Raw genomic sequence first — 26,436 nt, 5'->3', positions numbered from 1 at the left:
AAGATTTAGATTATGCAGTCGTGGCTGGAATATGACATGAGTGATGTTGTGTCCTTCTTAGGGTATCATATCTGAGGCATACAGTGCCCATCTGCCCCTCAGTGGCGGTGTGATTTTATCATCTCATCAAGGAGTTAGTTCTTACTACTGTATGGTTACTGTTTTTTCCCTTGCATACATAATAAGCAATCTGTGGGGAAATGCTTTAAGATCATATAAATATCCTGCTCCTTGAAATCTCTCCCAGTATATTTAGTATCCATTGATGGTACTTGCTTGGACTAACCTTTACTGTGTTGTCTGCAAAATGACCTGAACTCTAGCACTCCCTCCACATTTATTAGTACAGGATTCAACTATAAGCAAGATTGATACATTTTTTTATGGGAGTGTAAATTCATACAACTTTTTAAAAGAGCAATTTGGTAATATCTGTACTTTAAAATGCACGTCTTGTTTGAGCAGTTTCATTTTTAGGAATTTAGCCTACAAATATATTTGTGCTTATACCCAAAGATCTATGTACAAGGATGTTAATTGTAGTATTGTTTGTAGTTAGGGCAGTAAAATCAATAGCTTATTCATGGAGAAACGTGACATTTTTAAAATTTAGTCTCAGTATAATCTAAGAAAAAATAATAATTCATTTTTCATCTAGAAAAGTTTTTAAAATGAGAACATTTAGTATTGGGAAGGATATGGTAACTTGGCACTTTGGTTTCTTACTAGGGGGAGTATGCATTAACACAGCTGTTTTGAAAACCAGTTCAGCAATGTGTGTACCAAGTCTCAGACATGCTGATGCCATTTGAACTGGTTAGTTCACCTCTAGAATTTAGCCTTAAAGAAATTGTTAGAAGTGTGGACATTTTGTGCCCAAATACATTAATTGGTTTTTAATAGTGAAAATTGGCATCATTCAAAATGCCACCATTAGGGTTATGGCTGGAAATAAATTATGGTTAATTTATTACATGTAGTGACTATATAGTGATGACAGAAAGTATTTAATATGGAAAAATGCATACTCTAAAAGGTAAAGGAGGCCACGTACAATGTAACCAATTATGTAAAAGATAAAGAAAACTGGAAGAAAATAGAAACAGAAGTTAGCTCCTGAGCTGGAAAGATGATATTTTTCCTGTTTTGCTAAACTTTTCAGATTTTCCAGATAAGTTTGTCTTAGTTTTATAATTAAAAAAAAATTATTGGTCTAGTAAAATCCTTAAGTGGCCTGATAATGAATAAATAAGAATGACTTGTAATAAACAAATAATTTCTTTGTCTGTTATGGATGTCTCTGAGTTCCTAAGTGCTGGTGTATTATGCCTCTGCTTTGTTTTTACTCCTGAACTGGAGACATTTTCAGTTGCCCAAAGATGTTTTTTTCCCTCAGTATCTTGCTCACATGTGCAAATGGGAACCACAGTTCCCCCATCAAACCACTTTCCGTCTTGGATTCTGTGTCTTGCAAAATGGTGTCTTTAGTGTTATCTTTGATTACTTTTTTTTTTAACCCCCTACATCCAGATTCTTTTATTTTTATCTTGCAAGTGTCTTGAGTCTGGTCACTGTTTTTTCTTCTCTGTCTTTGTTCCTGCTTTGGTTCATGCCTTTGTCAGCTTTAGGTTAGGCTCCTGTGAGAGTTTCTCAACTCTTCTCCCTGGCGCACTCTTTTCCCTCTAGTCCATTCTCCACTTGACCACGAGTTATTTTCTTAAAAAGGTCATCTGGTCATGTTCAGTTTTGCTATTTGAAAATCTTCACTAGGGTATGTATTTTAATGAAAGTAGTAATATTTTTACATAGTGTGCAAAATCAAATAGCCCACAAGACATAATGAAAAATTATAGTGCTCTGCTCTTTCCTTATCCATTCCATAGTAATATTCAATCCTTTTAATTTTTTCCTAGCATTTTTTCGTATATTTCTGTATAGTAGGCTTACAGTCTCTGGATTTAAGGATTTATCAATCTTTGACTATAATATAGTTTAGCAGAACGTTTTTAGCATATATTTAGCATTCATACAGTATCTCCTACCTTATTCCAATAGTAATTCAGTTTTAGTTATATCATTCAGTGCTGACATGATTGTGATTGTATAAATATAATGATAGATGAGCCAAAGTAGTGTATACTTTTTTTTCTCAGACAGATTTTTGTTTCTTGGAGGTGATAACTGCCTCTCCTTCTTGGTTAGCTTAGTTTTCTGTGTACTTCTTAATTCTTCTTTTCCCACTATTATGGGAGACAACACATCAGGTAATCCATATATTTGATCATATATGTATACATCTATATAAACATCAGGTAGTTAATAATTTTTTTTGAAATGCTCTTCTTGAACGTCTTTGTTCTCTTCAGGCTGGGTCAGTTGCTTCCTAGGCCCACTGCACAGCTGTCATCCCAGGTTTTTCTGCACCATTCTCCTGGGAGTTCCATTTTCCTCTCTTTGTTAGAGCTCTAGTTACCTGGGTCTTGTGACTTATTGTTCTTAGTTTATTACTTTGCTTGTGCAGCATCTCCAGTTCTTCAGGGAGACAGAGAATTTTTTGAGACCTTTCATGTCTGAAAATATCTTCCCTACTCTCACACCTGTTTGATGATTTGGCTGTAATAGATTTCTAGGTTGGAAAATAATTTTCCTCAGAATTTTAAAGGCATTGTTCCACTGATTTGTAATTCCTGTGTTGCCATCCTGATTCTTTATACGTGATTTATGTTTTCTCTTTCAAATTATGTAGAATTTCTCTTTTTAATGGCCATACCTTAGACTTAGTCTTTGTAACTCCAAATTCAAATGATCTTTGAAGTTTGAAGCACCCCATTCTTTTTTTTTTAACATTTTTTATTGATTTAGAATCATTTTACAATGTTGTGTCAAATTCCAGTGTAGAGCGCAATTTTTCAGTTATACATGAACATATATATATTCATTGTCACATTTTTTTTCTCTGTGAGCTACCATAAGATCTTGTATATATTTCCCTGTGCTATACAGTATAATCTTGTTTATCTGTTCTACAATTTGGAATCCCCCCGCCCCCTTGGCAACCACAAGTTTGTATTCTATGTCTTTAAGTCTGTTTCTGTTTTGTATTTATGCTTTGTTTGTTTGTTTGTTTTTTAGATTTCACATATGAGTGATCTCATATGGTATTTTTCTTTCTCTTTCTGGCTTACTTCACTTAGAATGACATTCTCCAGGAGCATCCATGTTGCTGCAAATGGTGTTATGTTGTCGATTTTTATGGCTGAGTAGTATTCCATTGTATAAATATACCACATCTTCTTTATCCAGTCATCTGTTGATGGACATTTAGGCTGTTTCCGTGTCTTGGCTATTGTAAATAGTGCTGCTAGAACATTGGGGTGCAGGTGTCATTTTGAAGTAGGGTTCCTTCTGGATAGATGCCCAGGAGTGGGATTCCTGGGTCATATGGTAAGTCTATTCCTAGTCTTTTGAGGAATCTCCATACTGTTTTCCACAGTGGCTACACCAAACTGCATTCCCACCAGCAGTGTAGGAGGGTTCCCTTTTCTCCACAGCCTCTGCAGCATTTGTCATTTGTGGACTTTTGAATGATGGCCATTCTGACTGGTATGAGGTGATACCTCATTGTAGTTCTGATTTGCATTTCTCTGATAATTAGTGATACTGAGCATTTTTTCATGTGCCTATTGATCATTTGTATTTCTTCCTTGGAGAATTGCTTATTTAGGTCTTTTGCCCATTTTTGGATTGGGTTGTTTCTTTTTTTCTTATTAGGTCGTGTGTGCTGCTTATGTATTCTGGAGATCAAGCCTTTGTTGGTTTCATTTGCAAAAATTTTCTCCCATTCCGTAGGTTGTCTTTTTGTTTTACTTATGGTTTCCTTTGCTGTGCAGAAGCTTGTAAGTTTCATTAGGTCCCATTTGTTTATTCTTGCTTTTATTTCTATTGTTTGAGAAGAGTGTTCTAGGAGAACATTTTTGAGATGTATGTGAGATGTTTTGCCTATATTTTGTTCTAGGAGGTTTATTGTACCTTGTCTTATGTTTAAGTTGAAGCATCCCATTCTTAAATCACCTCCTCTGTTTGGTTAAATCTAACCCTTTGCCTATTCTGCCCTTAAACCTGCACATCTCAGTGTGACTGGAAAAAAGCACATTCCCACTGATGCGTCCTACTTCCAGTTCATCACTACTGTCTGCAGGTGGGCCCTGAGTGCACCCTAGCAATCTTTACATTTCCCTAGTGCATTGGCTCCACTCTCAGACTTCCAACACCATCCTCACTTGAAGCAAATGACCTACCTTCCAATTGCACTGAATAAATAGAAGCCATCTTTCCACCTACCTGCATATGTGGCCTCTATCCTGCTGCCCTTCTGTTATGTAGAAAAACCTTCTGTCCTCCTTTCTAAGAGGGATCCCTTCTACTTGTGCACTAGATCCCATATTCTGTCTTAAATACAAAGATACTGCTTCAACAAGGCTTGCCTGTGTCCTTTGCATAATGAATTTGCTGCTCTACTGGATCATTCCCATCAGCATACAAACATGCTTTACTTACGTGCCTCTGTCTTAAAAATACCACTTCATGACATAACTGGTCCTTCAGCTTCTGCCTCATATCTCAGTTCTTTTCAGCCAGTCTCCTTCACAGGCATCCATACCCACTGTCTCTGGTTCTCTCCTCTTTTCTCTGTTGAATCGACTCCAGTCAGGCTTTGAACCCATGTTTCACCGAAATGTTGGCATTATGGTCATCAGAGACCTCAGTGTTGCTAAATCCCGTAGTTAATGTTTGGTCTTAAACTTGACCTATCAGAAGATTTTTTTTTAATTGAAATACAGTCGATACACAATGTTGTGTTTATTTCTGGTGGACAGCACAGTGATTCAGTTACATGTGTATATGTATTCCTTTCCGTATTCTTTTTCAGTATAGGCCATTACAAGGCATTGAATATAGTGCCCTGTGCTATACAGTAGAGCCTTGTCATTTATCTGTTTTATATTCAGGTTGTGACATAGTTGATCATTATATTTGAAACATTATTTTCTTGGCTTTTAATATGTCCTTTATCCCTGGTTTCACACCTCACTGGTTGTTCTTGTTTATCATCTCATTCCCTAAACCAGCACCATCCAATAGGAATATAATTTTAAATGTTCTGGTAACCATGGGTGCATTAAACCATTAAAATTAATTTTAATGACATTTTATTTATTTAGCACAATATATCTAAAGTAGTATTTCAATGTAGAATCAGTTTAAAAATATTAATGACCCTGGCTGCATGGGACCCGAGTAGAATGGAAATGAGGAGTTCACTAACCCATTGTATTAGCACAGTCTGTTTTTTGTATAATATTACTATCCACTTATTTGTAAAGCTGGGCAAGAGGCTAATTGTAGGGTATTCTCTGCTTACCTCTGAACCTTAGAAGTGAGGGAAGAGACAAAACACTTTACAAAACAGGAAGTGCATGTGGCTTATAAAATTATGGGAAAAGAGTTTTTAAACAACTCACCAGTAGTCCAGAAATGTGTGTTAAAACCAGATAACTTTTTTTTTTTGGCCTGTGAAATTAACAAATATAAATTTTGGACAATTTGTGACTGCAATAAAATGGACACTTCTGTCCGCTGTTGGAGATACCATAAATTGGTCCAGATATTTTAGGGAACATATTAATGAAATGTTCATGTTTTTTGTACTAAGTATTCTTAATCCGGTATATATTTTGCACTCACAGCACATCCCAGTTTGAATTAGTCACATTTCAAGGTGTTGGTAATTATGTGGCACGTGGCTCAAAACATGGGTGTGGCTCAGGCTCCGTCCTGACACTGCTTCTCTATCGATACTCTTGATGATCTCATGCAGTTTCATATTTTTAAATTCTGTCCCTGCTAGTGCCAAATTTATATTCTCAGCCTAGACTGTTCCCTAAATCTCGTGCTCATATATGCGGCTGCCTATTCTGCATTCTCACTCGGCTGTCAAATGTAACATTTCCAAAATGACGCTGCTGATTTTCCCCTTGCTTCCAGCTTCCAAGTTCTTCCTTCTGTAGTCTCCTCAGTCTACGCAAATGGAACTCCTTTCTTCTAGTTGTGCAGACCAGAAACCCTGATGTTATCCTTAACTCTTCTGTTTCTCCTGTACCCCAAATCTAAACCCTCAGGAAGTCTTTGGTAAACTACAGCCTGCAGACCAACCCTGCTGCCTGTGTTTTTTATGGTCCTTGAACTAAGAATGTTTATTGCCTTTTAAATAGTTACATTTAAATAGTTATATAAGTACCTACTCAATATTCTTCATTTTGCCCTTGGTTTGTAAAACCTAAAAAGAAAATACAAGAAAAATGTTGCCTGTCCTTAAACCTATATTGATTTAATCACCATATGCTAGACATTGTGGCAGGTGCTGGGAATAAAATGACAGGCATATCACTTTGCTGTGCAGGATGAGGATGGGAGTCTAAGAGCTCATTTCTTAGACATTTGGCTTCTTATTCCGGTAGCCCCACATCTTTCCCTTCAGAGGTGGCTGATGCCTCTAATTCCTGAATGTTTTCTTCGGTTTTGCTTTTCATTGGCGTTGGTTTAGGTTTTTTCACTCGCATGAGTCAGTTATCTTTTGTCCAATTACTTTGCATCTTCCAAAAATTCCCTTATGGGTCTTGAATGTTGTCTTCCATTCTCTCTGTCTTCTTTGTCCTTTGGAGATCAAACTTTTAATTCCTTAACTGTCATTTAGTTTGGTTTCAAGAGATGCAGTGGAAATACTAACTTAAACTCCAGCATTTCTACTGCCTACATGATAAAATTCAGAACCCTTAAGGTAACTGTGTTCATGATCTGGCCCCAACTTTGTTACTCATTTTTTTATTTTTTATTTTTTTTATTGAGTTATATGGCATACAGCATTGTATAAATAAGTTTAAGGCGTACAGCATATTGATTTGATACATTTATATTGCAGAATGATTGCAATGGTAGCATTAGCTATCACTTCTGTTGCATCACGTAATTATCGTTTCTTCTGGTTCTGGGAACAATTAAAACGTAGTCTCTTACCAAGTTTAATGTTTATAGTACAGTTTTGTTGTCTGTAAGCGCTGCACTGTATATTAGGTCTTCAGGCCTTACCTACTACTTACAAGTTTGTACCGTTAAACAGCATCCCCCCAGTTTCCCCACACCCAGCCATTTTACTCTCTGCTTTCACGATTTTGGTTTTTTTAGATTCCACATATGAGAGAGATCATACAGTGTTTGTCTTTCTCTGACTTGTCTCACTTAGCATAATGTCCTCAAGGTCCATTTGTGATGTTGCAAATGGCAGAATTTCTTTTTTTTCTTATGACTGGATATTATCCCATTGTATAAATATTACCACATCTTCTTTATCCATTCATTCATTGATGGTCACTTAGGTTGTTTCCATACCTTAGCTATTGTGAATAACACTGCCATAAACATGGGCATGCGTGTCTCTTTAGTTACCTATTTTCATTTCCTTTGGATATACGTGTGCCCATAAATGGAATTGCTGGATTGGATGGAGGTTCTAATTTTAATTTTTTGAGTAACTGCCGTAATGTTCTCGATAGTGGCTGAACTGGTTTATAGTCCCACCAGCAGTGCACAGGGATTCCCTTTTCTCCACATCCTCTCCAGCGTTTGTTAACTCATGTCATTTTGGTGATCATCATTCTTAGGAGTGTGGGTGTGAGGTGATACCTCATTGTGATATTTATTACAGGCATACCTCAGAGATACTGCAAGTATGGTTCCAGACCACCACAATAAAGCAAATACTGCAATATAGCAAGTCACAGGAGTTTTTTTGTTTCCTAGTGCATGTTGAAGTATGTTTACTATACTGTCGTCTGTTAATGTGTGACAGCATTATGCCTGTACTCCTCTTTCTCCTCCCCCTGGCATTTTATTCTTCAGCTGGTCCTGTATATTATTTTCTTTCATTATTCCATGCTTGTGCACAGGATTTTCCTTCTGGCTCCTATACCTTTTCTCCTTACCCTCTAGAGCAGAGTCCTACTTACCTTTAAACTCAGAACCCAATCTCCTGACTTCTCCAGACAGAATTCAGTTTTGTTCTCTGCCCTTTATGTATTCTTCTGTCACAGCTGGTGTGCATGGAACAGTCCTGCCTGGCACCTTTTGTCCTGGTGTAATATTAGTAGCATCCTCTTTTACTCTCAGTAGTCTACCAGTTTGAACAATAATGGTATGGTCCACCCTTGCTGTCATTTTCCTTGAACACGGATGTGATGTTTGGAGGTACTGCTTCATTTTGTGGACATGAGGTGACAAATGTGAAAATCTAAAAGCTTGGGATGGTAGAGCTGAAAGAAGGATTCTAAGATTCTGATGTTCATGTTATTTGACACGCTGTAAGTCTGCATCATTTAAGTTGCTGTAGTTGGTTTTTTCTCTCATTTGCAGCCAAATGTATTTCTAATACAACAATAAATAAATGAAACTATAAAAGCTCTTGGTTTGCCTGGCAAAGAGTAAACATTTTTATCCATTTGGTATGTATCTTTCCAGATATTTTCTATGATACGTACCCATGTTTACATGATGGAATCAGGTAGACTTGTTTGCAACTTGCATTTTCCCATGGAGAATAGAGAATAGATTTCTGTATAGACCGAATACTTTATTGTTTTTTATTTGCATAGCATCATGTTGAGCATTCAGGTTTTGAATTAATTACTTCTGGCAAGAATCATCAAAGGATGCTAAAACTAGTAGACCAAAGTATAATGAGACATAGGATTTGTACCTAGCCTCAGTGTATCTTCCCACAAGATATTTATTAATTACAAAAGTTAAAATGATAAGTTTGCAGTAGGGAAACTTAGCAGATACCATCTTAGCCAGGTGGCCAGAGTTAACATCACCAGTAATGGGATAATGCAATACCAAGTGTCTTCCAGATGCAGTGATCGGAGGACACAGCATCACTTCTGTGATGTTCCTATCAAATATGACATAAACTGAATTTAACTTTGGAGAAATAGAAGACAAACCTATATTCAGGGACAAACACAAAATAACTGGCTTGCACTGTTCTGAATGTGAGGGTGTGAAGGGCAAGGACAAAGGAAGAGATTAAAGAGATGTTGGTTTCCTGACTTGATAATTGTACTGTGGATATGTAAGAGAATGATTTTTTACTTTTAAAAAATCACACTGGTATTTAGAGATAAAGGGGTTTAAAGTCTGCAACCTACTCTCAAAGGTTTTAGGGAAAAAAATAGAAAATTATAAAGTAAATGTGGCTTAATGTTATTGGGGAATATGGGTGAAGGGAATATGGGATTTCTTTTTACTATTTTTTTGTAATCTGACTTTTTTTCAGAATAAAAGTTTAAAAAGCCTCTGGGGAGTGAGACCCCATAAGTTTGTGTTTTTACTCTGTCACTTACTAGCTTTGTGGCTTTGGGGAGTTTAACTTTTCTACGCCTCAGTTTCTGCATTTGTAAAATGTAGTTTGTGAAAATACCCACCTCAGAGCATTAATGTGAGGATTAACGAAGTTAATGTAAGTAAAATGTTTAGAACAGGGCCTGGCACATAGTAAGCACTTAATAATGTTAGGTGGTGGTGGTGGTGGTGGTAGTCAGTAGTAGTAAGATCCCACTGCATGTGCAGTGACTTACAAGCCACTTACTGGGCATTTACACTGTTTGAAGACCTAATCTGATTATCTGTGTGCATGTTTTACCCTTCCTTGTACCCTAACTATGTTATATAGTATCTGGTCTGTGGTAGGTACTCAAATTTTAGTTGAATGAATCAGGTCATTTCAGGAGTCCCTGAAATCTTTATGCACAGTATTTTTATCCATGAAATGAATATTTAAAGTAATAATAAATCACAACTGATACATTGTGATTGTTTTAGAAGGGGTTGAAATAGTTTTACTTTATTAGAATATTATTAGTACAGTAATAAAGATTACTGCTTTGGTGAAATCACGTTCAATTCATGTTGATATTGGGTATTCTGTTACAGTTGTAATTGTATACTATTCTAAATTTCTTTGCAAGGCTGCATTGTTTAAAACGCTGTGTTTTATAGAACCCTAAATACCCCTGGTAACTTTCGGCAGCTGTATCTTGGTAGTATTGTAAAGATATTGTAAAGTGTAGTAAAGAACATGGGCTTTATCTTTCACAGCATCTTACTCCCTCACTGGATAGTAGGCTGTGTGTGGCAGTGATGGCATTTTACTATTGTTTCCCTGGTATTTAGCCTGTACCAGCCACCATAGGGCTCTCAGAAAATGGTTTGGGAATGAGTGAATAAATAGTTTTCCCTACTAACTACTCACCTCTAAAATCTTGGTATCAAGCATACTGTCCTTTGATCAATACTACTTCTTTTGATTCCTCTCTTCCTTCTACCCTTCAGTTCCACAAAGACCTCCAGTTCAGAGGTGCTGTTGCTTTATTTTTCGCTGTTACTTTTGTCGTGTCTTCATTTCCATGGCCCAGTTAGCGCTCAAATCACTCTTTTTCAAACACCCTGAAGTCCGTTGCCCCTCTAATCTCATAATGTGTCACTTCTCTGGCAAAACCCCAACACTTGCCTACTTGCTGCTCGCACCCAAACAACAGAAGGCAGCTAGAGAAAATTCACATCTGTGTGTCTGTTCTCACTTTAATTCTAGGGCTGCAAATCTCAGACGGGCACTCAGCACTAGAGACAATGCTGTCCTACAACACTTCTGTAGTGAACTTGCTTTTCCAGTCTCCCAGGTGACTTTTCACATCTTTTACTTTTCAAACCTCCGGTGCCAACCGTCACTGTCAGCTTGCTTTCTACCTAAATGGAATATTTAGATACAATCAGATGTAATTAGAAGTGTGCTGTCATCTTGTCGCAAGTGCTAACCTGTGATGGTATCCACGCACTCTGTCGTCTGTCTTGTTAAAATGAAATCCCTGTGGACGTCTAAGCTCTCAGCCCCTCCATGTGTTCGAGTCTGTCGCCTCTTGCCTGCGCAGTTAGTAACTCTTCTTTGTATTGCATTGCTGTTCTGTCCTTCGCTGCTAGATTATTCTTATTGGCATATAAACGTGTTTTAGTATCACTCAATTTAAAACAAGGCGCCACAGGTCCCTTGATCCCATGGCTCATTATAACTGCATCATTTCTCTGCTACCCTGTATGTACCAGAAATTCCTTGAATGAGCTGTTAATACTTATTTTACTTTCTCTTTCATTCTCTTCTCACCCGCTCCAGTTGGACATTCTTCTCTACCACTACACAGAAACTGGTGTTAGCAAGGTCCTTAATGACATTCAGCTTACCCTGTCCATCACTCCTCCCTGTTCAGCCATCAGCTTCATTGCGCTCAGTTGACCGCTCTTTGAAATACTTTCTCCTCACCTTCCTCGTACGACGGTCTCCTGGATTTCTTTCTTTCTCACTGGTTAGTCCATTTCCTGTGCTTGCTCCTCCAGACACTCCAGTTCTCTCGGGCTCTCCATAGGTTGATTTCCTCTAGTTCTGTGGCTTTTAATACCAGATGTAAGTTGATGAAGTCCGAATTTGTATCTCTAGTCCTGATTTTCTCCTCTGCCTTTCAGACTCCAGCAGGCACCTTCCTGAAATCTTCACTTGGATGACCAAAGAAATTACAAATTTAGTATAGTCAAAATTGTACTCCATTTCTGCCCTTAAACCTCCTCCTCCCAGTCTCTTCCCCATCTGAGTAAATGGTGTCATCATTTACTGGTTGCTCAGGCCAAAAACCTTAAAGTGATCCTTGATTGTATAATTTACCTCATATTCAGTTCCTCAGCACATCATGTTGGCTTTACTTTTTAAATGTATTCTGATTTCATCATTTGCAGTTATAATCTCAGTCCTAATCACCATCAGCATCTGGTTGGACTATTGGGTGGTGTCTAGTATCTGGTCTCTCTGGTTTCACGTTGATTTTTGTCTTCCTTAAGTCCACAGAGTTTGGATAGTGATATGTTAATGGCAGCATCTGTTTGCACAACTCCTCTACTCAGTCCTCCAGTCATTTAGGTCAAATTTTTGTTACTAAGGTTTGTATTTATTATACAGACCTGTAATAATCTTCCAGATAAATGCTTTTCCTTAAATGCTTGGTAAATAGTCCACAGGTAATTTTTGGTTTTGTCTACATGGTGTTAGCATACTTAATTTTTAAAAACTTTTTATCATTAAAAAAATTCTGACAATTTTACATTAAATTAGGTTTTTGTTCTGAAAAACTAGGAAACCATACCAAAACCAGCCCTGTACTTGTTCATGGCCGCAATAGGGTAAATAGTGTCCTACTTTCTCACGTGAAGTCTATGTTCTCCTGTCTGCCGCAGTCTGCACACTCCCCACTGTATCTTGTAGCCAGCCTGATGTTCTTAGGGAGATTAACAACCAAGGGCTTCTGCCCTGCACTAGGTCATCATTCATCCAACAGATAGTTTCTGAACAGTACTCTGTGTCAGGCACTATGCTAAGCCCTAGACATAAAGCAGTGAATCAAACAAAGTCCTGAGCTCAGGGATTATGCATTCCTTGGGACACATAGACCATGTGTAAGTAAACAAGTAAATGTATAATGTCAGGTGGTGATAAATTCTATGAAGGAAAGTAAAGCAGGGGGAGGGGATATAGAGTGGTGGTGGTGGTGGGTGCTATTTTAGAGAGAGAGCGCAGGGAAAACCTCTATATGAGGAATTGATTTTGGGACAGAGGCTAGAATATAGAAGGGGATGGAGCTTTGTTAAGAAGATCATTTTGGGGCGGGGGTCAGTAGGTACAAGGGCCTTGAGAAGAGTATGTGTTTGGAGGACAATGTGAAGACCCATATGATTGCAGTGCAGTGAACATGGAGATGAGTGGTAGGTGGGACACGGGGCTGAAGGGGAGGGACCAGGGCCACATGATGGAGGGCCTTAGAGGCCATGAAGGAATTGGGGATTTTACTGTGAGGAAGGAAATTACTGAAAGGTTTTGAGTAGAAAGTGACATGAAATGACTTATCTTAAAACAGTCCCTTTGGTTTCTGGTGATGAGTGAATGACAGCAGACAGTTGTGGAATGGGGGATCTATCTGGAGGCGGTTGCAGAAGTAAGAGATGGTGGCTCTTTGAACTAGAGATAACTGAAAGGAGTGAGATGTGGTGATTAGAATTTGAGGATAGATCCTACAGTGTTTTCTGAAGGATTTGATATGGTTTGTGGGAAAACAAGAGGACTTGGATTTCAGCCTGAGTAACTGGATAGATGGAGGTGCCTTCTAACAATGTGATAAACGCTAAGAGAGTTCCTATTTAGACATGTAAAATTTGAGAATTCTATTTAATGTCCAAGTAGAGATAGAGTATAAACTTCACCTATAGGGTAAATTTATAACTCTCTAATACAACCTGAGACTTCTGAAAGACCCAGTCCTGTGAGGCATACAGTACCACTGAGCTCTTTGAGACTAGGGGCATTGCTTGTATTTCTTTCTAAGATACAGTACCTGACATGAATTGCATGCTTACTGGTTTTTGTTAAGAGTCCAGAAATTTTGCTATAGCTCTAACCACTGCTGTAAATATCTACAATTCCATTATATTGGACTTTATGTACATTTTATAGGAATTGTCAATATGGCAGAAACACTCTTAAATAGAGCTTCTAATGTCTTAATCAAAATCAGCCAGGTGATGTTAAACTTTTCGTAGTGAATCTGGCAACCACTTAATTTATTAATGTCTCAGCAGTGTTTTAAATGATTTTGGGAGTGGGAATCCATATATGAATCATTTTTTTCCTTTAGAGTGACCTGAAGCGGGAATATGGTTTTGCTATCATTTTGAGTAATTTTATTTGGTAAGGCTCAATCTCTGTAGCCTAACAGTGTGTAAAACAACACACACTGTGCATAATAAGTTTTGAAGTCTTCTCTAAATTTTGCAACCTTATCATCAAATAGTAATTATTATATGTTTATTGTTCACCTGTGAACGTGAGAATTCTTTGTAAGTGGGAATTACTACTTTGTGATATTATCATAAGCATTATTTGGCAGATGAACATATTAAATGCAAGTATGTTTAAATAGCCTAAGGACAAGCAATTGAAATTAAGAACAGAGATAGCATTAGAATATGGTGTTTTAAGGGTATGCCTGTAAAGAAAGCTTAGATGCATGATAGCAACATTTAGGATGACATCCTGTTAGTGTTTTCTTATTAGCAAATACTGATTTTGTAAAAGAAATATAATGAAAGGTTTTGCCTAATTATTGTTTTTCTGTATAGGAAGATTTTCAGTCAATGACTTACGGATTTAAAATGGCTAACAGTGTGACAGATCTTCGAGTTACAGGTAAACTCATTTGCAAAGATAATTCACAAATTTTACTTTTGGATGTGTTTCCTTTTAAAATTGTTGTCTCTCTTTCTAGGCATGCTCAAAGATGTGGAGGATGACATGCAAAGAAGAGTAAAGGTATATACATTTTTTTCTTTTCTTTGGTATAGGATATTTGTATTCTTCTAAATGTCAGATTAACTTTAGCTGTTTACAAATAGCTTCTGTAAGTAGGACCACCAACTTTATATATGCTGTGCCTCTTTTTGGTAATGAATTTGAGGACAGCTAGAGGAGTTCCTGATGAATTAATATTACTTTCAAGTGTTGAAAATTTAACCCTTTCAGTTTTTTCCATTTTTTGCCAGTGTTTTAGAATTTTAGTGTGCTGTGTTAAAACTAGCATAAGAGTCTAGAGTTTTAAATTCCTCAAAGGTAAGGACTGTCTCTTCACTTTGTGTCTTTAATAGTTGAGACAGTGTCTAGAACATAGTAGAAGAGCTCAATAAATGCTAGTTTCTCACATCTGCTAAATGCTGGATGAATGACATCCTTTGTCCAGATGACCCTGAAGTTTTTGTTCTCATTGAGATTAAAAATGAAAAAATTATGTTTCTACTGTTTTTACACTTGTACAATGCAGCATGGTTGTCAAAGCAATTTTACATTATTGCCTTATTGATGCTTACACTTGTTCAGTGCATTAGGCAATAAAATGTACTTTTAGATGAGGAAACTATAGCTCAAAAGAGTTAAGTAACCTGTCTTGAGTCTTACTCAAGGGCATGCCATCAGTAAGTGGCAGCTCCAAGGTTGGAACCAAGATCTACCAGATCTTCCTGTGGTTCTGCTTTGGAATTTTGTCAGAATAGTCAACCACATGTTACACATGTATAAACCAGATGTTTTTCATTTTAGTATAAAACAGATCATTATTTACCATGTGACTTTAATTTTATAATGTGATTTTGTAAAAGTTACTTTTTTTTTCTTAACAAGGTTAGTTTTTTGAGAGCATCAGGAATTTCAGATAATAGATCCTTTTAAATAGAAAGAAGTACTCTGTACCATGTGCTTTATTTATTATTTATTATACCTTTAATTCCTTTGTGTGATCTTTATAATTTATATAAAAATGAACTTCCTGTGTATAATATTAATAGGAAAATGAATGATACAGCTTTATTCTTCCAACTGTTTTTCTTCAAAATAGGCTCTTGCATATACTCAGTAAATTAATTTATTGCTTTGCCTTGTATAATTATAATCTGCTTTTATAGGTTTGTGTTTGTTTTAATTAACCTTTTTTAAAATTTTAGAGTACTCGAAGTCGACAAGGAGAAGAAAGAGATCCAGAAGTTGAACTAGAAGTAATTGAACTTATTTTCTGGTAGATAATATCAGAGAAGTCTACCTCTTAATGTTATAGTTTTATGAACTGCGTTATAATTTATGGAAGCCCTTTTTAAGGTATTTCTTTAAGAACTGGACATTGCAAGGGAATTTATTTCCCTTGTATTTATTTTGATAGAATTATAATACAACTCTTTCAAATACATGATTTCAAAACTCTTCAGTATTCCTGTGAGGTAGGAAGAAAAATAATTTTTTTTACAGATGATTCACGAAAACTTGGCAGAATTCAAGAAGCTACACAGTATCAAAAGTTGTCAAACCTTTGTTGAGATTCTAAATTTTCTGACTCTACCTAAAGCACCTTTTTATCAGTCCTTTTTAAAATGATGATTAAATCAGTCTTGAAATAATAATGTGGCTCTTGGTTTAGGGAAAAATCAGTCTCCTTGACACAGAAGCTTTATGCTGAATTTCTATTTTAGTAGAATAGGCTTTGTTTTATTATATTTTCTGGAGCTCGTTTTCAGACATTTCGAAGACTATAAGTGAAGGTGTAATGTAGTAAGTCATTAACAGTGAGATTTAGGACCTAAAACACTGTATTTCAGAATGCAATTTCTTTGACAGACTTTGCATCTTTTAACTTTCAATCCTTTCTTATTTTTTAGCACCAACAATGTTTAGCAGTATTCAGCAGAGTGAAATTTACTCGAGTGTTACTGACAGTGCTTATAGCCTTTACTAAGAAAGAGGTAAGGGTATTTACTGTAATCTGTTTTAGTGTTTTTGTTTTCAATGGATTGCTTTATTTTGGTAGTTCTGAGACTTCTCCATTGAAATGTATGTGCGCACATATATATTACTCAGCATTTGGTGTGTTTACATTGGAGTCTCCTTGATGATTTTCTCCAGAAGTCACATGAATTTTACATTCTGCTCTATAACATATCCATGTCTGTTGTTGATGTAAAAGTCATATCTTGTATAACTTATTAGTGGATAAAATAATAAAAGCTGAAATTGCTTCTGAGTAGTTTTGTAAATTGGAGAAAGTAAAAATGAGAATTTTAAGTAGGTCTCTTCTTTCATTCAGGTAAATGATTAACTTGGATTTGTGTAGAACCAAAAGCAAGTCCTAGATGGTGAATATTTTGTGTGTGTATATATTTGCACTAACTCAAGTAAAGTACAGACTAATTTGTGAATAGTTAGTGGTGAGTGGAGATCCAGCCTTTACCATCTACCTTCTGTAATTCTGTTTTTTCCTGTTTTTCTTTTTTTTAATTTCACCGTGATGAATGACTTAGTAGAAATGTTACAGTTTCCCATTTTCTAGTTGATGGCATCTCTGTGTTTTTTTAACATGAGATTAGCAGAATAAACCAGAAATGTTTCCTCTTGTTTTTTAATGGCTCCTACAAGCTATAGATATGGGCAAATAAAATTACTTCTATTCTAACAGGATCTGGGTATCCTGTATTAAGTGAATAGTTTGTGAAAACCAATGTCATTACAAGCATTTAACTTCATTATTGTTTATAGGATTTTCCTATTTAATGTATATCTTTCAGTGAAAGAATATGTAAGAATGTTTTTGGTGATTTATTTGCTAGACCAGTGCTGTTGCAGAAGCTCAAAAATTGATGGTTCAAGCAGCAGATCTTCTTTCTGCCATTCATAATTCATTGCATCATGGCATCCAGGCCCAGAATGATACTACAAAAGGAGGTAATTGTCTGTTTTGCTCCTACTCTTTTTTTTATTCTTTCCCACCCAGAGTATATAGTGTTTGGTTTGTTTTTAAATATCATTTAAGTCAGTCTATCTGGACCTTGGATTGTTTACTTCGTAAACTTTATGTAGAGTGTTTGTGGTCCCTTCTTTTTAAATTTATTCTAGACCAAAAACAGTACTGTAGAATTTGGCCATCTCTTGTGTCTTACTGTTTGGATTGAATATTTACCCTGTCTAGTGATCATACTGTGATATCAGCAGTACATCATTTTTTTCTTTGCTCACATCTCCCCTTTACTCCTTTGAGAGATCATCACCTCCATTACCCAGTCTTCCCTGTGTACTGGCAGGTAATTCCCTCTGCAGCCTCATTGCACTCGTACATGCCTCTGTTATATTTTTTTTAGTATATCATATTATAGTTTACCTTTTGTCTTTCTGTGAGATTTTTAGTAGAATCCTATTCTTTGTGTATCTCTACAGAGCTTGGCACATTGCTGATATTCAGTAGATTTTATTTATGAAATATACCTTAAAATAAAAGGAATAATGTACTGTAAAAGCTGCAACTAAGTTAATTTTTTAGATAATATATAGCAATTTTGGTTACCCTTAAAACTCATTAAAATGAGATGATATTTATATTCTTAAAATTAGCGTCTTGCAGTTCTTGGTCTCCTTTTACCAGGAAGTCCAGCTTTTATCGATTTGCACTCTGTTCCTTTTTCACTCCTCTCCTTTTTGGGACAAAAATTGTGGTATTCCCCTCCTCATGAATTTTTTTCTTACTCAAACATTAGGTAGCAGAGCAGTCCAAAAGGTAATTTGGTTTAAGAAATCAATATTATCATAATCTTCATGTTTCTAGTAATTATATTGAACTTATAAATTCATTATTAATTTATTAGCATGTTCTCAGATTCCCCAGGAGAAGGAAAGACTAGGTGACATCTTATAAACATGGGACATTAAAAAAAGGTTTTTATGCATAGCAGGCGATCTTGTGCATGTTTACAGAGAGGTAAACTTTTTAATACTTTGAAATCTAGTGCAAGAATACTTTATAAAAACTGCTGTATAACACATTGCTTCAGAGTAATTTATTTATGTATCAACAAGATATTAGTGTTGCAAAACAAGAATCTTCCAAGTGAATTGATTCTGATGCTTTTTTTTTTGCCATATCCTGACTACTGAGGAATGTTCTGGTCTGTAATTAAGGATATTGGGTCATTGGTTGCCCATGTGGTTTTTGACTTTCCTATAGTTCAGATCAGTCAGCACTTTAAGAAAAAAAAAAAGCCTGTATGTATATTCTCAACTGTGTCTCTGATTTTATAGTCTGCTCTTGAGTAAGAGCCAGGAAGATGGTTTGCATTAAGTTGGCTTGAATGAACTTTAAAAATGTGATCTTTCAACTAAGCAAGTGAAATTTTAAGTAAGTGAAGTTTTAAATTCAGGGTGTACTTTTCTTAGTTTTCTATTTAATATCTTTAAACTAGCTTAATTTAACTTTTTATTTATCCAACTTAAGCATAAAGCTAAGTAGTTCGATAATAAAAAAGTGAATGCCTTCCCAATAATGTCTATTCTAAGAAGAATGATGGTAAAGCAATAATGCAGATTGGTTTTGGTCTGAGATTATTCATTTTGCCTTCTTAATATTATTACTACTCCAGCTAGTGACAAAATGACTGTGTAAAGCTTGAAATTGCTGAACATTAATTTTAGCTTCTCACTAAAAAGGTATATAATCGATGGGAACTTGGAAACAGTGGTGTAAAGGGAGAAAGTAGGAAGAATCAAACTTAATTCAAGGATTACTTGCTGGTGGGTTTACTCACTGGATGTGATGTCTTGAAGATGAAGGAGGCAGAAATGGTTTGGGGACAGGAGATGCTTTAGAAAAGCATCTCAGGTATAACGAATAGGATTCTTTGATGTGGTGACATGAAGCAGTCTACTAGTAAAGTAAATATTTTGCTCTGAAGAATGGATGGAAGAGCAGGTTTTGGAATCATTTTCATGTTAAGTGCTAATTGAAATTGAAACTGTGGATGTGATTACTCAGGTCTTGGTGGATCAGGACTTTGGGTTAGATCTTTGTTGAAAAAACAAGGGAGGAAGAGGATCCAGTGAAGCACATGTTGCATCTTGTCTTTGCTTATGCTGTTTTATTGCTTGTGAATTCTGTACTTCTTTTTATGTGTCTGGAATTCTAATCCATTCTTCAAAATGAAGTTCAGATCATCTCGTCCATTGAGACTTTCCAGGTTCCATTTGTCAAATTTTATTTCTGTCTCCCATATTCTTTTATAGTTATCTGTGGATTAGTTATAGTTTACTCTTTAGAATGCAGGCATCTTTAACAGTTGCTAATGGAAATGAAAAATTTATTTAGACTTACGTTGCTTGAAATAGGTAGGTACTTTTGAAGTATATCTTCAAATCTGACATTCAGTTTCAAGAGGACTTGTCATCCTTTTAAAGTAAATTAAAAGATGTCTGATTCAAATAGTAGATTGAACACATGTATCTACCTTCTGAAACCTTAATAAACAATGAAGAAGTGTTTGGGTTTTTAAAACATTAGGTTTAATCAATAAAGAGGAAAAAGACAGGGAAAGAAGACAATAGCAGCAGAATTTTAGAAGCTAGAGAACAGAAGGACATTGAGCCGTGTGTCCCCTAATAACTGAATTCTTAACCACTCACAGGGAAAGTCAAAATTTAAAAATTAAAAAATAAAAGATACAATCCAGTTGTACAGCAGATCCTCTGAAGAGCCTCATTTTTAGTATACCAGGTACCTCTGAAAATGAGAATGAGAATTATGGTGATAACATGATAACTGGTTGAAAGTCTGTTTGAAAGCAGAGATTTCCTCCCTACATTCCTGAGCCTCACAATATAAAAAGTGTATCCTCTGGAATAGGGGAACAGAGAGATTCTGGACTGAGGAGATACCAGGCACTGTTGAATGGTACATGTTATGGGGAAGCTAAGTGGTCATTTAAATACTGATTATTGGAATATCCATATCCTCCTCCAGAACCCCCCCGCACACACACAACACACATACACCATGCCAAGCTCTAGCCTTTTCCCCTCCCTTCTTCAGCTTCCAAAACAGGGCAGCCTGGCTCTTGCACTCCACTTCAGAGTTTGGAAGACTCTTAGGGAAATCTGGCAAGCCCAAGAGGTAGAGAAAAACATCAGCAAAATCTCAATTTACTGGTATTAGCAGTTCCTATGATAAAATGATTTGGTGGGAAAGCCTAATCTGTATTCACAGAGCTCTTAATGAGGTTTTTGGTCCTCCAGTTTCAAACTTGAATGTACAGTCATGGGTGGAAATCTTTAAACTGAAAAATAGAACAAAATAGGCAAGCAAACAAAATGCCTTTAAAAAAATGAAGAAAAAAAATCAATGAGTATGTAAAACAAAAATAGGATGTTATAAAAAAAAAGGAAAAAGAATATATTCTTTGAGATTCAAAATGTAAGAGCAGAAATCATAAATATATATATATATGACACAAAGTTAAAGAAATCTTAGGGAAAGTAAAGTAAGAAATGAAAAGGTGGAAAATAAAGAGAAAAAAGGTAAGGATATTACAGGATAAGTGCAGAAGATCCATTATCTAATAAGGATAAATAATAAGGTAAATGAAGGATAAACTAATAAAAGTTGGTCCAGAAATAGAGATCAGAAAATAGAAGAGAAGAAGATCACTTAAGAAAAGTTCCTAGAATCAAATGAAGCAAATACCCAGGTTAAAAGGACCAATAAAGAGCTACCCAGCACAACCAGGATGAAAGTAGACTGTTGCCAAGGCATAATATCATCATGAAATGTCAAGAACAGTGGGGAAAATAGAAGATTCTAAGAGATTTGAAAGAGATAAAAAAGTTGTATACACAGAATCAAGACAGAATGTCATGTAACTTTTCAACAGCAGGAATCAGTGGAGCAAAGAACAAAATTGAAGGAGTCACATTTTCTGATTTTAAAACTTAACCACAGAGCGACACTAATCAAGACAGTTTGGTACTGGGGTAAAGATCGTCATAGATTAGTGAAATAAATATGGAAATCCAAAAATGATCTCACGTGTTTATGGGCATTTGACATTTGACATGAGTGTCAAGGCAGTTCAGTGGGGAAAGGAAAGTATTTTCAACAAATGACACTGGGACAACTGGATAACCACATGCAAGAGAATGAAGTTGATCACTCTCTCTCCGACCCCCGCCTCACATCATATACAAATGTCAGCTCAAAATGGATGAGTGATACAAGAACTAAAAATATGAAACTCTAAAACCTAGACATAAACCTTAAGAATCAATTTAAAAATGAAAAAACAAGCAGGGGATCTAAGTTAGACATTTCTCTGAAAAAGATTTACAAATGGTCAATAAGCCTGTGAAAAGATAGATGTGCCATAGGAAGTGCAAATCAGAATGAAAAGATACAACTTCCCACCCACTAGATAGCTGTAATCAAAAACCCAGTACCAAGTGTTGGTGAGGTTATGGAGAAACTTACACTGCTGATGGGAATGTAAAATAATGCAACTACTTTGGAAAGCAGTCTTGTAGTGTCTCAAAAGATATAACTAGATTTATTACATGATCCAACCATTTTAATACTAGATATATATATATATACACACACCCAAGAGAAATGGAAACATTGTATCCACACAAACAGTTGTACAGTATGCTCACAGCACTATTATTCATAGTAGTCAAAAGGTGGAAGCAACCCAAATGTCCCTCAGCAGATGAACGGATGAATAAAATGTTGTGTATCCATGCAGTAGAGAAGTATTTGGCAATTAAATGAAGTACTGGTATCTGCTAAAACATGGATGGACCTTGAAAACAGGTAGAAAAAAACAGTCACAAAAGATCATATGTTATATGATTTTCATTTTATATAAAATGTCCAGAATAGGCAAGTCAGTAGATCAGTGGTTGCCTAGGGCTGGAGGAAGATGGGAGGAAGGACTGCTAATGAATACGGAGTTTCTTCTTGAGGTGATGAAAATGTTCTGTATTTCATTATGGTGGTTTTTACAACTCTGAATATACTTTAAAAAAAAAAACTATTACACTGTACAGTTTTAGTAGATAAATTGTATGGTATGTTAGTTGTATCTCAGAGTTGAGATGAAAAGAAAATCAGTGGACCAATGTTTTCAGAATTTGGGGGAAGAATGATTTCTAATCTTGAATCTTGTTCTAAAACTATCATTTAATTGTAAGGAAAGAGAATTATGAAATTGATCTCCGAAAAGTTTTTCAAGATGCTACTGGAATGTGCTCCATTAAAACAAAGGGAAAGTAACTAAGATAAAGGAAAGCATGGGGTGTAAGGAATATAAGAACCAGCATTAAGAGAATAATGAAGGAAATCCCAGGGTGATGGTGCAGCAGGATCATGAGATACCGTCTATCTGAGCATAGATTGAGGAAAGTCACAAGGTTCTAGGGTAACTAAGTAGATATAAGATCTGTTGTCACCCATAAAATAGATACAGTTCTCCTTTTTCCCCCATAATTCAGCTCTTTTTTTAAAATTGACATATAGTTGACTTACAGTGTTGTGTTAATTTCTGATATACAGCATAGTGACTCAGTTATATATACATATTTATTATTTTTTTTTAATTGAAGCATAGTCAGTTACAATGTGTCAGTTTCTGGTGTACAGCATAATGTCCCAGTCATACACATACATACAAATATTCATTTTCATATTCTTTTTCATTAAAGGTTATTACAAGATACTGAATATAGTTCTCTGTGCTATAAAGAAGAAATTTGTTTTTTAATCTATTTTTATATGTAATGGTTAACATTTGCAAATCTCAAACTACCACCTTATCCCTTCCCACTCCCTTTCCCCAGTGACGGTAAGATGGTTTATTTACTATGTCAGCGAGTCTGTTTCTTTTGTAGATGACTTCATTAGTGTCCTTTTTTTCTTTTTCTTAGATTTCTACATATGAGTGATATCATATAGTATTTTTCTTTCTTTCTGGCTTACTTCATTTAGTGTGTTAGTCCACGGGTCCATCAATGATGCTGTAAATGGCATTAATTTTTTTATGGCTGAGTCGTATTCCATTGTATAAATATACCACAACTTCTTTATCCAGTCATCTGTCAGTGGACATTTAGATTGATTCCATGTCTTGGCTATTGTAAGTAGTTCTGCTATGAACATTGGGGTGCATGTATCTTTTTGAGTTAGAGTTCCTTCCAGATATATGCCTAGGAGTGGGATTGCTGGATCATAGGGTGACTCTAATTTTAGTCTTTTAAGGAATCTCCATACTGTTTTCAATAATGGCTGCACCAAACTACATTCCCACCAGCAGTGTAGGAGGGTTCCCTTTTCTCCACACCCTTTCCAGCATTTATCGTTTTTAATGATGGCCATTCTGACTGGTGTGAGGTGATACTTCATTGTAGTTTTGATTTGCATTTCTCTGATAATTAGCTATATCGAGCATTTATTCATGTGCCTATTGACCATTTACTTATCTTCATTAGAGAATTGCTTGTTTAGGTCTTCAGGCCATTTTTGGATTGGGTTGTTTGCTTTTTGTTATTAAGTTGTATGAGCTATTTATATATTCTGGAAATTAAGCCTTGATAGAATTCTCTTTAATGTAGGAAGAAGAGATTTAGGGAATTGGCAAACGATTTGGAGTTGAATTAAGTGTTAAGTACATATAAACAAAGCAGACACAAAGTGAGACAGTGATTAATTTCAGAACATATATGAAAGTAGATCTTACTTCATAAAAAGTTATCCATGGCCCAGATGTGAATGTAATTTACTTAATCATAATGGTGCTGAACATTGATATTAACCAAAATTCTAATCTAACTGTTTTGGAGATGAGAGGACAAAAGCGTATATATATGCATTTAATTTGTACATGCTTATAGTGCTACTTCATATTTTTTCAGTGTCTCCTTTAACACATGTCATCTCCTTTTGAAGATGGAGGAGTAAGTCAGATCACATGTAAAACTGAAAAAATACGAAGTAAATAGCACTATTAGCTTGTTATTTGGTGATATGGAGGTAAATACCAAAAGAAATAGCTAAGTAGAAGTGGAAGAGATTGTCTCTGGGAAAAGAGTAATAATGAAATTGAGGGGAGAAGGGAGGGCAAAAGGTTGTTTTAGTAAAAACCTTGTTTGGTTATTTGATTCTTGATTGGCATGCATTTATGACTGAGTAAAGAAATTAAAAATTAGTGTGAAGTAAAAGTAGATTAAAATGTAATTTAGAGTTGTGATGATATATTGTCTGATAATATTGTATCTTTAATCTCCTGGGGGCTGAACTTGTTGCTGAAGCAGAAATGCTGCCTCAGCTCAGCTCAGCTGACTTCATTAGCTGGTTTGGCAGTGTGCAGGAGAGGTGGGAGCGGGCTTCCTTTTGAAATCACCACCGTTAGAGAGGCCTATGCCATGATGTGCTAGTGCTGGAAACCTGAGATGAGTTTACTCTTTTAATTAAAACATTTTCTTTTTCCAAAAAGAAAGCATACACCCTCACATATGTGAGGGGTATGTGTAAGCTAAAGGACTTCTGAGTTTTGTATGATACAGTAGATGTCTTTGCTGCCTGCTTCAATTTGCTTTCCAATTGAAAGCTATAAGGAATATGAGAAACGGAATCCTCCCCACTGCTTAAAAAAATAGGAAACTCTTGTAACCTAAAAAGAAGGGCAGCCAAACACTGTAGCAGTAGGACCCAGATGAGGGAAAACATTAAGAATGACTTGCAAAATTTTCTTGGTGTTAACATAAGTAAACCATCAAAAGCACCGTACTCTCCAAAGTGGTTGACATAACTTGCAGGACCAGACCAGGGATTCTTGGGGAATAACAACTAAGAGGGAGGCATACAAGCTGGCCGTGGAACCTTCTTGATTAATATCCTGGAGAGGCAGAGGACGTGGGGCTCTACCAGAAACTACACAAATGTTTTATTTTTGTTACTTATGGAAGAGAGATGAGTTGCTATACATGTTAACAGCTTAGTAACTGGTAATCTTTGTCAGTAAAGGAGATAGAAAAGTAACTTCTCTTGCCTACTTGCACAGGCATATCACATGTGGCTTAAATGCAAGTCAGTGAGGCTTCCTAGTCTAGAGTGCTGTTTTAGCACCTCACCCAAATAACTGGCTCAGAAAGCATTCTTCAAATGATGTAATAATCAAAGAAGAAACTGCACAGTGTTTGCACACAAATATTCCAGGAAAATATTGAACAAAAATAAGAAAAACAAAAGACAGATGAAAACCACAGATCAGAAACATTTTTTCAAGATTTCAAAAAATTTATTAAAAAATAAACTGACCTCTATAAAACAAGAGCACAAAGCAGAAATATTAGGACCAAAGGCAGAAATAATGAATAACAGAGTAGAGGTGAGCAGGCAGAGTTCAGGAAAGGAGAGAAAAATCCTGAAAGTGAAGACAGAATTAAAAATAGCAAAAAGTATGCTAAGCATTGCTGAAAAAGCTGTAAAAGGTGTGGAGATCAGAACTAAGGGAAAAACTAAGCAAAATGGAAGTGAACAAAAATATTTGAAGTATTAGGAAAAAAAGCAAATATGGTTAAATCTGTAGATTTAATTGGAATGCTATAATGTAGTCTAGGAAAAATAGATAAGGAATTATTAATAGTTAGAGATAACCTGGTTAGTTATTTGTGCAGCCTGGCATTATAGTTTTTCACATCAGCATTCAACACAGAAAGTAGTGAAACAGTATCTAAAAGTCCTCAGTTAAAGAACTGTGACCCAATTTTATGTCCATCCAAGCTATCACTTAAGTGACACTCAGACAAGTATTTTTAAATTTGCAAGGACTCAGGAAGTATTTTTCCTATGACTTTCCTGGTGTAGGGGTGCAGATTAGAATTCATGAATAAAA

General features: G+C 35.8%; 1 protein-coding gene across 4 annotated transcripts in view; it reads left to right on the top strand.

Moving 5' to 3' along the window:
* NAA35 (N-alpha-acetyltransferase 35, NatC auxiliary subunit) overlaps positions 1–26,436 on the top strand; it is an 84,719-nt gene that overhangs the window by 19,291 nt on the left and 38,992 nt on the right. For 3 of the 4 annotated variants that reach the window (XM_045504644.2, XM_010967437.3, XM_010967436.3), the window contains exons 7-11: positions 14,323–14,389; positions 14,469–14,512; positions 15,694–15,744; positions 16,399–16,482; positions 17,344–17,458. In XM_045504644.2, the coding sequence (XP_045360600.1) occupies positions 14,323–14,389; positions 14,469–14,512; positions 15,694–15,744; positions 16,399–16,482; positions 17,344–17,458 (361 nt within the window). Of the gene's footprint in view, positions 1–10,702; positions 10,791–11,278; positions 11,469–14,322; positions 14,390–14,468; positions 14,513–15,693; positions 15,745–16,398; positions 16,483–17,343; positions 17,459–26,436 lie in introns of all 4 variants that reach the window. The other variant, XM_045504645.2, reaches the window with a different exon arrangement.

Source organism: Camelus bactrianus, chromosome 4, assembly GCF_048773025.1.
Source record: "Camelus bactrianus isolate YW-2024 breed Bactrian camel chromosome 4, ASM4877302v1, whole genome shotgun sequence".
Lineage (NCBI taxonomy): Eukaryota > Metazoa > Chordata > Mammalia > Artiodactyla > Camelidae > Camelus > Camelus bactrianus.
This window is presented reverse-complemented; position numbering and strand designations above follow the sequence as displayed.